This window comes from Hyaena hyaena, unplaced genomic scaffold, assembly GCF_003009895.1.
Source record: "Hyaena hyaena isolate Hyena2069 unplaced genomic scaffold, ASM300989v1 scaffold_780, whole genome shotgun sequence".
Lineage (NCBI taxonomy): Eukaryota > Metazoa > Chordata > Mammalia > Carnivora > Hyaenidae > Hyaena > Hyaena hyaena.
The window spans coordinates 1-11,963 of NW_024081410.1; the positions used below are offsets into that span (position 1 = coordinate 1).

General features: G+C 46.6%; 1 protein-coding gene across 2 annotated transcripts; it reads right to left on the reverse strand.

Moving 5' to 3' along the window:
• Positions 1–8,130: 8,130 nt before the first annotated feature.
• LOC120221394 (SCAN domain-containing protein 1-like) lies at positions 8,131–11,963 on the reverse strand. 2 transcript variants are annotated; one of them, XM_039218778.1, is made up of 3 exons: positions 11,813–11,963; positions 9,787–9,893; positions 8,131–9,069 (listed from the first exon to the last, which is right to left on the reverse strand). In XM_039218778.1, the coding sequence occupies exon 3, from the start codon at positions 9,035–9,037 to the stop codon at positions 8,585–8,587; it is 453 nt and encodes a 150-aa protein (XP_039074709.1). In that variant the 5' UTR covers positions 9,038–9,069; positions 9,787–9,893; positions 11,813–11,963; the 3' UTR covers positions 8,131–8,584. The 2 variants fall into 2 exon arrangements, with proteins under 2 accessions (XP_039074709.1, XP_039074708.1); XM_039218777.1 differs by lacking the exon at positions 9,787–9,893 and having other exon boundaries at positions 11,813–11,962.

The window sequence follows — 11,963 nt, forward strand, 5'->3', positions numbered from 1 at the left end:
TTGGGACCAATATTCAACGGTTGGTGAGTATTTTTTGTGGTAGGCGCCTCGGATGCAAAGATAACTGATATGCTCCTGCTTAACCTCTTCCATGGCTTCTCCTGACTCTTGTCCACCACCTCTCCAATGTCCTCAGAACCAGGCTCTCACACACTCACTGGGATCCAGCCATGCTGCCCTCTTTGTCACTCTTTAGATAGAACTGACCTTACTGTGTCTGCCTCAGAGCCTTTGCACTTGCTGTCCTGAGCTCTCCTGCTCTGCACAGGCCTGCTCCTTTCCCCCCTGCACATCTTTGCTCAAATAGCACCTCTTTAAAAGGACCTGCTCTCCACCCAGTTCAGAGCAGCACTTCTGACCCATGGCAACACCACAGGGCTTTATTTCCTTCAGAGCCTAATCACTATCCAAAACTATCTTGCCCCTTTAGTATTCTTACTATCAGTCTCTCCCCGTTAAAAAGTAAATTCAAGGGCTTCTTTTACCACCGTCCCCTTGGTCCTAGAATGCAAGGTACACTGAATAATTATCTGTTGAAGAAATACAATGAATGAAGACATAATCTCTACTCAAGGAGTTAAGGTATCATAGTGAAACAAACAGTAATCAAAATAAGTGCGAGGACAGAGGTATATACAAGTATCTAGCAGAATAAGAAAAGCAGAATATTTATAAGAGTTACACTTAACATTTACTAAGTACTTCCTATGCTCTAGGCATTGTTCTAAGTATTTAATATGTATCAACTAACTTGAAATTCACAAGAACTCTGGAATATAGAAACTACTGTCTTCAACCAAAACAAGGCATGAAGAGGTTGGTACCACTTCCCTAAAGTTGTGTAGCTAGCAGATGGAAGAGCTGAGGTTCAAACCCAGAACTGATAAGGGAAGGTGTCCCAAAGGAGCAAGGTTTGATCTAAATCTAAAGGGCCAGGGTGGGCATGTCCAGGTACACAGGCATGGAAAAGCAGGATGCTCAGGGGGTCGATGAATCTCGTACACATTATGATGAACACAAGACAGACACAAAATGGTATACATTATACGATTCCATTTGGTTCAGAAACAGGCAACACTGCTCTGTGGCAGTAGAAATCACAATAGCTTACCTGTCAGGGGATTGATGGCTAGGAAAGGACCTGAGAAAGTCTTTTGGGATGCTGGTGATATTCTGTATCTTCATCCACAAGGTGGTTAGTGCAGATCTTCATCTGCAAAGTATGCTCACTTTGTACAAATTCAACCAGTTATACAATTTCCAGGGTGCATGTTATGTTTAAATTTAAAAAATTAAAGGTCACTTCAGCAATAGTATTGGCCTAAAAACCAAACCACTTGTGATTTCTTTTAAAGAGGTGTAGAATTTTTGTGTGTCTTGATGATGAGGTTTAATGGTTGCAGGTAAGAAAAAGCAGAGAGGAGGGATGCCTGGCTGGTTTAGGTGACTCTTGATCTAGGGGTTGTGAGTTCGAGCCCCACTTTTGGTGTAGAGATTACTTGAAAATTACTTTAAAATTATAATTACTTTAGGGGCGACTGGGTGGCTCAGTCGGTTGGGCATCCGGCTTCGGCTCAGGTCATAGTCTCGCGGTTCGTGGGTTTGGGCCCCGCGTCGGGCTCTGTGCTGACAGCCAGCTCAGAGCCTGGTGCCTGTCTTCAGATTCTGTGTCTCCCTCTCTCTCTGACCCTCCCCTGCTCATGCTGCCTCTCTCTCTCTCTCTCTCTCTCTCTCAAATAGATAAAACATTGAAAAAAAATATAATTACTTTAAAAAAAAAAAGCAGAAAAGAGGGACGGAAGGACTGAGAGGCTAAGACCAGGGTTTAATGTGTAGACATTAGAAATGGGAAGATGAAAGTTTTAAGAGAGGGGCTCAGAAGAAAAGAACAGGATCAAAAGGACAGGGGAGGAAGAATCACTAACTGAATCTTCCCCTATCCTAGCTGATTCAGCTACAAGAGCATTCATTGAATGTTTCTCTGCTTCTGGTACTGGGAAAAGGCGACCCTAGCTGGGAATAAGACAGGGATGAGACAGGTGTGGGCACGGAATCTCAGAGAGGTCTGAGATCACACACTTCAGAGGTGCTGGAGTTATCTTTGCCAGAACCTCCAATTTGTGCTAAGGCAGAGCTAACACTTAAGTACTGGCCCCATTTGGAGGCGGGGTTTTGGCTGAGAGGAAGTGAAGGGGAGGCCCTGGCTGCTTTGGTGGTGTTGGTGGCTTCCTGCCCCGGAGACACACCCAGCTTCTAAATCACCATTCTGGGCAGTCAAGTTGTTGCTAGGCACTGAGGGGCCCCTCGAGCTTTCAAGCAGAGCCAGCCAAGGGCAGTTAACTTCACCTCATTGCAGGTCAGGTGTAGAACAGAGGGGGAAGCCAGCCACCTGGTGAAGGCTTTCCTTTTTTGTGGTGTTTTGTTTTCTTCCATCCCCAGCCCTCCCCACAAGCCCCCTCCCATTGTCTCCCGTGAATTCTAGTTATCTGTGTTCACTGGAAGAAGAGCCTTCCACCAGGCAGCAATCACGTGTCTGCTACAAAAATCAAACTGTTCCTTGAGGCTCCATCACGGGCAGGCCCTGGGCTGGAGGCCAAGAATACAGAGATTCCCTCTTGACGGAGCTCATGATCTGCCTGGGGACGCAGACTGGACGCTACCCGACAGTGATACTTAGAATACAGCATGACGTATGGGGTATACAACATACGTTTGTTGAATGAACAGGACTGAAGAACTGAAGCTAGGCTGTTAGGGGAGCTCAGAGGAGGGGCTCTGATGCCAATGCAAGACGGAAATCAAAGAAGGCTTCATGAAGGTGACCATGCCTATCTGTGTCACAAAGAATGAGTAGGAGTAGGCTGGCAAATACTGGGGGAGGCATAGGGGAGAGGCATTCCAGACCAAGGGAAAATGTCCAATAAATGCCTGGCAGTGGGTGGAAAATGCTTAGCAAAATAGTCAAGCCATTGTCGAGTGCATTGAACTAAGCTGCCTGTGGAAACTGACCACACATGGTGCTCCTGGAAGGGCCAGTTACATTTGAATGCTCCAGCCACCACGGCCGTCACAGTGGACTCCTCATGGCCCCCACACCTCGCAGTGTTGGCCTCCTCTCCGGCAGCCAGGCCCTGGCACCCACTCACTGCTCAGAGAGTAGCTGCCCAACGGATGACATATTCTTCCATGGCACCCGCCAGTTGCTAGGAATCTCAAATTACCTTGTGGTCCCAACACTGATTTTCACTAGCAGCCATCTGGCAGGACCATTTTTCTTTTTCTTTTTCTCTTTCTTTCTTTCTTTCTTTCTTTCTTTCTTTCTTTCTTTCTTCTAACTTTATTTAGTTGGGAGAGAAAAAGAGAGAGAGAGAGAGAGAGAGAGTGAGAGCTCATAGGCTGGAGAGGGGCAGAGGGAGACAGAGACACAGATTCTGAAGCAGGCTCTAGGCTCCGAGCTGTCAGCACAGAGCCCGAAGAGGGGCTCGAACTCATGAGCCATGAGATCACGACCTGAGCCAAAATCAGACGCTCATCCCACTGAGTCACCCAGGTGCCCCAGGCAGGGACATTTTTCAATAACTAGATGAAATTATTCTTTTGTGGAACTTGGAGTCAAAATAATCACAATGGGAAAATTAGGCATGGGAGACAGTTGAGAAGTATTTCCCTCTGAAAGCTCTGCATTTTCCTTCTCTATCCTCTCACAGAATTAAAGTGTTTAAGGGGCACCTTGGTGGCTCAGTTGGTTAAGTGTGTGACTTCAGCTCAGGTCATGGTTTCACGGCTCATAAGTTCAAGACCCACATCGGGCTCTGTGCTGACAGCTCAGAGCCTAGAGCCTGCTTTGAATTCTCTCTCTCTCTGCCCCTCCCCTGCGCTTCTCATGCTCTGTCTCAAAAATAAAGAAACAATTTTAAAAAATAAAATGTGTAGGGTTCTCTGGGACTAGACTCTAAATGGACTCAAAAAAGGACAACGTCAGGCACTGGTGTGAGCTGGGTAGCGCCGCTGCACAGAGAAAGCATGGGAATCATCTCAGGGAGTGGCAACAGAGATACAGAGTTACTGTCTTCTCAAATCCCCAAGGAGCCCTTGAAACGCTGGACTTGCTCTGCTCTTTGATATCCAGGCAGCGTGACCTCATGGCAAGGGCATGGGGCTGGAGCCAGATGAAATGGAGATGAACTGCAGCATCTCCTTTTACTGGGTTTGTTTGATGCAAAGAATCTCCTGTGTAAATTCACGTCCATGGCAAAGGGCTGGTACCGCGGGGTTGCTGGGAGACCGTGCTGGACAACTGTGAACGGTACCAGTTCTGGTGTCAGGACATGGAGATTGAGTCATGGCTCTGTCACTTACCTCTCTCAACCTCTTATGCTTTGGAGGTTTGAGTCCATACCTAAATCCCCTACCTGGGGATTTTTTTTACTCATAGTATAAGGCTAGGTTTTACTCATACAAGGAACTACTCATCAGCTAATTTTTTTTTTTTAATAAAGCCAATCTCTGTATGTTGATAGCAAAAGATCCCAAGACTTATTAGGGAAGAAAAGTATAAACAGCCTAAACGTGCATGGTATGGATTTTGTGTAAATAAGAAAAGGATATATGTGTTTATGCATATACATCTGTATTATTCATATTTTTGGAAGGATATGTAACGCTAACTTAGGGGAGAGACTTTAAATTTTCCTTTTAGGGGTGCCTGGGTGGCTTAGTCAGCTAAGCATCTGACTCTTAATTTTGGATTAAGTCATAGTCCCAGGGTTGTGGGATCAAGCCCCAGGTTGGGCTCCACACTGGGTGTAGAGCCTGTTTAAGACTCTCTCTCTCTCTGTCTCTCTGTCTCTCTGTCTCTCTCTCCCTCCCTCCCTCCCTCTCTGCCCCTTCTGGCTCATGCTCTCTCCCACACGTAGGGACTCTATCAATTTTCTTTTTATTCCTTTCTATACTTTTGGACTTTTCTGTCCACATGCAAATGTATCTTTTGCTTTGAAAAATGTCAGTGGGAGTTACCTAGGAAGTGAGATCATGGACCATTTTTGTTTTCATACTTTTTCAGTATCAAATGAAACTAAAAAATGTTACTCTGCATTGTAAGATAAATTGAAGAAAAGTCAAAGAAGAAACATCTTGCATGCAGGTCCTCAAGAGATGCTTGTTAAATTCACACTTGCAGACGTGATGGAAAAAGCCCAAGACTCGGGGGACAGAAATCCAGGGCCTAGATTCCAGCTCCACCATTATTGCCATATTGTGTTACTGGTGAATCTCAGTTCTCTCATCTATAAAGCAGGTGTATTTATATGAATAGGTGAAGTCAGATGACTGTAAGCATTAAATGAAGCATTCGTGCATCTAGTCTAGATCCTGACACACAGGAAACCATCTCAATAGAATGGCTGGGGTTGGAGGTGTAATATTAATCTTTGTACCAAAGAACTTAAGATTTGCCAGAGTAGGTGACGTTACCTCAACACATGCGGGGGATACAAAATGCAATTTTTTTAAGTCGGCTCCATGCCCAACGTGAGACTTGAACTCAAGACCCTGAGATTAAGAGTCACATGCTCCACCAACCAGATCAGCCAGATACCCCAATATGAAACCAAATTTATACCACTCTTCCTACAGCTTCCCCAACTCAACATTAAGGGTAACCTGTGGCATATCTGTGATGAACTGTCCCGTTAAATCAGTGGTTCTCAACTAGGGGCAAATTTGCCCATAGGGAACTTCTGGTGACATCTGGAGACATTTTTGGTTGTCTCATCAGTGGGGTGCTGCTGGCATCCAGTAAGGACTAGGGGTGCTGCTAAACATCCCATGATACACAAGACAAGCCCCCATTAAAAAAATGGTCTGGCCTCAAACTGCCAATGTTGAGAAAGTATGTGCTAAGGTCACTCAACTTAGGACACCCAGATGTCGAGCCATTGAATCTCTATGGTGATAACTTTCTGGTCCTCCTGGAAAGTCGGCTGCTTTACTTACACACTGTATTCTAGATCGAAGCAGCTGAGACATTGGTGTAGGCTAGGAAATTCTTATTTATTTCCTTATTATTTTTTTAGGCCAAGAAATTCTTAACATCGGGAGTCCCTGATCCCTGCAGATTAAAAGAAATACCTCTGTAGTGTTCCGAACAAACTGAAATATTGGAGATATTCTGACCCCGTCGTGGTTACGAATTCCTTTGCCAATCTTAAATTTTACTTAGAGGTAGGAAAGCTTAACATAAAGGGCACCCAGCTGGCTCAGTCAGTGGAGCTTGTGACTCTCGATCTCAGAGTTGCGAGTTCAAGCCCCACATTGGGTGTAGAGATTAAAGATTAAAAAAAAAAAACCCTCTTTAAAATAAAATAGTTTTAAAGACAAAGAAAAGCTTAACCTAGTCAATAAAAGGCACAGTTCACTATTCTGTATGTTCTCTGCTCCCCAAGCATTCCCATGCTGTTTAGCTCAAGGGGTGATTCTGTCCAGTGATCTGCTTAAGTTCAATTAAAAATCTCACTTCCCTAACTTGGCTATTTCCTCCCTCCTCTGCTCTTCGTGTATTTTTAAAATAGGAAATGTTTTCTTAATGCTATCTCAAAACCAGATGCCAAAAAGGGAAGACTAGTTTTACTCAAGCGGTCCTACCAGTATAGTCTTCCTCTCCACCTCAAAAATCATACATTTCCTTAATACTGGGCTTTATATTTGTATCCTAGCTTCTAGACCAGTCCCACAGGTTCGGAAGTATTAAACACTGGCAGAATAAACAGGAGTTCCAGCTTAGAGCTAACTGGCCCCTTTACCAAAGATTAGTTTCTGAGTTGGCACCAAGCCGGTTCTAGATGTACAAATCTGAGAGCCAGGCCACAGAGACAGCGAGGTTCCTCAAGACTGGGCCACGCTGAGGAAAAGCAACTGCCATATATTTCCTGCCTGTCCCAACCACAGCTACGGCTCTCAGTGGTCAGCCGAGGCACAGGTCTCCACGCACAGAAAGCTGGGATGACCTGTTTCAGGAAGAGCAGAACAGTCAAATGACTGTAGACGGAGTTCTCCTGAGGGAAGACAAACTTAGAACAAATGGAGAAATAACAAATCAAACAGATCTGTGTTACGTTACCTCTTAGGACCCTGTTGTATCTCGTTTTTTTTTTCTTTTGTTTCTATTTTATTTATTTTTACAAATAGTTTGTCAAGCTGGTTTCCATTCTTTTTTTTTTTAAGTTTATTTTTGAGAGAGACAAGACAGGGGCAAAGAGGGAGACACAGAATCCAAAGCAGGCTCCAGGCTCCAAGCTGTGTGTTAGCACAGAGCCCGATGTGGGGCTCAAACTCACCTCATCATGACCTGAGCCAAAGTTGAACGGTCAACTGACTGAGCCACCCAGGCGTCCCTATCCCTCAGTTTTAATTTAAATTTTTTAAAATGTTTTTATTTATTTATTTCTGAGAGAGAGAGACAGCATGAGCAGGGAAGGGTCAGAGAGAGAGGGAGATACAGAATCCAAAGACAGGCTCTAGGCTCTGAGCTGTCAGCACAGAGCCCACGTGGGGACTCGAACCCACGAACCGTGAGATCATGACCTGAGCCAAAGTTGGATGCTTAACCGGCTGAGTTACCCAGGCACCCCTCTGTTTTAATTTAAATTCTGACTGGGGCCATCTGGGTGGCACCTCAGTCAAGCGTCTTGACTCTTCATTTCAGCTCAGGTCATGACCTTGGGATTCTCTCTCTCCCGCTCTCTGCCCCTCCCCAACTTGTGTGTATTCTAAGGCTCTCTTTCAAAATAAATAAACTTAAAAAAAAAATTCTGGGGGCGCCTGGGTCACTCAAACAGTTATCCATTGGACTTCAGCTCAGGTCATGACCTCACAGTTTGGGAGTTCGAGTCCCACAATGGGTTAAGCACATGCCCCGCTCTCTCCCACTTCCTGTCTCTTTAGCTGGCCCTGGCTCACTTGCCTCTTCTCTCTCTCTCAAAAAAAGAAAAGAAAGAATTTTTTTAAAATTCTGACTAACACGAAGGCATGGCCTGTTCTCATCTTACATCTGGCTCACATCTACTCCTGACACCTGTCTCCCCTTTCTCAGGTGCCGAGTAAGAGCTAAACTGGTAAATCACCACAGCACACTGTGATTAAGGACCAAACTTTAATATTTCAAGGACGTCTCAAGTGAGTTTACTGGACGGGGTTACAGAAGCTTCCATTCATGCCACCACAGCAAGTATCAAGAATTCAGAAAGATGAAGCGATTACTTCTTTGGATACATAACAATATATTAAAGCATGTCGGAAAGTGCAAAACAGGAGGCATTCAGCAGAGCAAAAACAAGCAACAGGCTGATTGTCCGAACCAGAGGGGAGAGAAGCTCCTTCTGGAGCTCAGTCCCAGGAACAAGAGCTGCCTCAGCCAGAGAGAGGTCCAGACACAGGTTCTGATGGAATCTTATTACAACCAGCCAAAGGCAAGCTCAGAAAAACCGAGGTTTGCATTTCCCCACGACTGTCCTTGGCTCTTGCAACAACAAAGAGAACCTCTGGTGGCGTCTCACGCGTAGGCTGAGCAAGACCCCAGTGGCGGGACTCAGCCAGTGATCCTGACCCCAGGCTGACACCTCTGGGCCCGGGCGCGGAGCTCCTCGGGCAGGACGGCCTGGAACTGCTCCTGCACCAGCATCTCCACGATCTGCTCCTTTGTGTGAATATCGGGTCTCAGCCACTGTCCGGCAAGCTCCTGGAGGTGTCGGAGGACCTCCCGGGGCCCCGCCGCGTCCTCGTAGCGGAACTTCCTGAACCTCTGTCTGGAGGCTGCCGCGTTGGGAGGGCTCCTTCGTGGCAGGGCCTCAAGGTCTTCGACAGAGTCTCCCTCGAGGCTCTCTGCTGGAGGCCCGGAAGGCTGGCGTGGAACCTGGGCCTGGGGAGCCGCTATGAGGACAACTTCGGACTCCTCAGCCGGCATCTCATTGGATGGTGACCTTATTTTACCATTCTGGACTTCTCTATCTCTTTGTGTCTCTAGGTACCCTTCAGGCTCCATCCTGGGGCTCTGGAAAAGGAGGTCTCAGGCTCCTAAACACAGAGAAAAGACAGGCTCAGCAAAAACAGACCACAAAGACTATCAAAACCACCTAATCTCATGGATCTGGTCCAGATCCAGGTTCCATCCACTTTCCAATCCTAACAGAGTTTCTTATCAAAGGTCCTGGAAATTCTATTTTTGTTTCTTCTTGATCAATTGACACAATTAAGAAAAATGTGCCAGTGGGGCACCTGCGTGGTTTAGTCGGTTAAGCGTCCGACTTTCGCTTAGGTCATGATCTCGCGGTTCATGGGTTCGAGCCCCACGTCGGGCTCTGTGCTGACTGCCAGCTCAGAGCCTGGAGCCTGTTTCAGAGTCTGTATCTCCCTCTCTCTCTGACCCTCCCCTGCTCACGCTGTCTCTCTCTCTCTCTTCTAGAAATAAATAAAAATATATAAAAAAAAAAAAAGGTGCCAGTGGTTTACCAACATTGTCCCTTATGGAGTTAGGTTATGGCCAAAAGCAAGTTATGAGAAAGGACTAAAATATAAGACATAAAAGTCTGTTCATTTACATCTACTCTGCTGTCTTTTCCACCCCATCCCCATCTCTTTCATGATCAAAGAGTAACAAAGGTTTAAACTTTGGAGTTACCATCAGGGTGGAGCCTAAGCCCCCTTTTCACAAAAAAGAATAGAAAGGAAAAGCCTCCATGTAAAGATTAAGATCTTAAGTTCCTCTAATCAGTGTACATACAGGAAACTGACCGAGTCAGAATCCTAGTAGTGCAGACTTCCAACTCTTTGGATGCTTGTCAGCTCTAGGATTAGCAAACCAGCTGTAGTGGGGAAGGGGGGAGGCGCACACCAAATACCTGTAAAATGCCAGGGGAAAAAAAAAAAGGCTTTGCTTCATTCAGGTTAAGGCCCCAGTCCAAGAGAAGGGTTATTTACAGTAAAACCACAATCTGTTATTTAAAAGAGAGAGAGAGAGAGAGAGAGAGACTTCAAGTGACAGTACAGAAATGACTAAATTAATTTCTATATCGGGGTCTGTCCAATCAAAGAGTATAACTCCTATGACAGTGGTCAAAAGCCATCATTAGGAAACCCCTTCTCCCAAGAAGGGACCCCTCCCGAGTCCGTATAGCAGAAGTGCTACATTTAAGATCCCTCCCCGCTCCGAGATCCTCTCAAATCTGTTTCCTGGGTAACCAGTGAAAGAGATCAACAGTCACCAACACCGACTAGCTGCCTTGCATGAACTAGTTCTCAGCGCCGCGTCACCGCTTCCCTAAACGTTCCATGGCCCATCTTCTAGGAGCCCTGTACAGAGTCTATACCCTGCAGTTCGGATACTCTTGGAGTATACCTGTTCTTCTCATATTACCTGGGTTTTTGCCCAATCAACAGTGTCCTCTTCCCCAGAAGTAAGTGATTACTAACCCAGAGTGAATGAGGATCAAAGCAAAATATCCCCGTAACTCCAGGGTGCCTTGGATAAAAAGGAAGTATTTTGTCAAGGAAAGGTTGGATGAAAGGTGAGACAGCAGAATCCTGGGAACAACCTAAGTGACCATCAACAGGGAAATAATTGAAGTATCATCAGCCATTCAGCAGAATACGGTGTAGCATTATAAAGAATGAAGTCGGCCTGTGAGTGCGGATACATTCAGACAACAACACACCGTCTGACTAAGACGCACATCACTATGAGTAGGATGACCCCACCTGAGGAAATTAAAATACATACACATAAGCACACAAGACCTGATCTATCCACAAATACCTTCAATTCTATTTACACCTGAGGGGCGAAGACAGAAGATAGAAACGTTTTTCATTCCACAGCTTTCGATACTGCTTTCTTTTTAACTACAACTATGTCTTACTTTCATAACAACTCAAAAGGAAGCAAACACTCTCCTCCTGCCCAAAACCTTTCTGAGTAAAAAACCCCCAAACCACTTAGGAAAACACCCTCTTATTAATTCTTCTGGCTCTTAGCACCAGACATCTTTACAACCCAGACTTCTAAGAAGAGTCTCAATGATCAGGCCAGTTTTCAAGGCTGGCTCTGACAGACCAACTTCATAATTCACCTCGCTTATCAATTCTATCAGTTTTAGGAAATCAATAACCAGACACAGTGCTTGCCCTCATCAATTAATAATTCCGATTTACCAAGCACTTACTTCCTATCTAACACTGTGCTAAGCATTTCACGTTCTCTTCTACGTGATCCTCTTAGCCACCCAGAATTCTCCTCACGACTCTCTACTGCCCCAGCCGTCTCTATTAGCAACAGCAGCCGCGATGCTATTTGCTGAATTTTACAGGCCAAACACTCTGCGGAAGCTGTCCCTCCTCCAAGCAATCCTCCCGAAAACCCAGTAGGACATTGTCATTCACAAGTAAACAAACTGAGGCTCGACTAGAAGGGATCTGCCCAAAGTCACAAGGCCTGGAGCTGGTGGGACAACTCAACCGGGTAGAAAATTCCCGGCTTCTAAGGCGGGGAGCTGAGTCGGGCTCCTCCCACCATATGGGCGCGGCTCAGGGGGCCTAGTTGGGCCGGAAAAGCGCTTCTGGGGCTCCAACCCAGCACCTCGTCCTCCCGGGCTGAAGCGAGACCCAGGGCCACGCCAGCCCGAGCAGCCCGCAAACCCGCAAAGCAAGGCTTTCCCGCTCCGAGCGCGGCCGGCGCCGCGGCCGCCGCAGCCCCCCGCTCCCCACAGACCGCGCGCCGGGGAAGGAGAGGCAGGCGGGAGGGAAGAAGGGAGGGAGTGTTCACCTGCGCAGGTGCCACCTCAGAGGGCAGGGGGCAACGGGGGCGGGGGGTCCTGGCGACCGGACTCGAAGCCCGCAAACGACTCCGAGGAAAGGAAACCAACTACCCAGCGTAGAGCTTTGTAGCCCGCCGCCGGAAGCGGAAGTGGCGCCCC

Bases quoted from the DNA above. Each gene is read 5' to 3' on its own strand.
- LOC120221394 (XM_039218778.1), bottom strand. From the start codon at position 9,037: ATGGAGCCTGAAGGGTACCTAGAGACACAAAGAGATAGAGAAGTCCAG.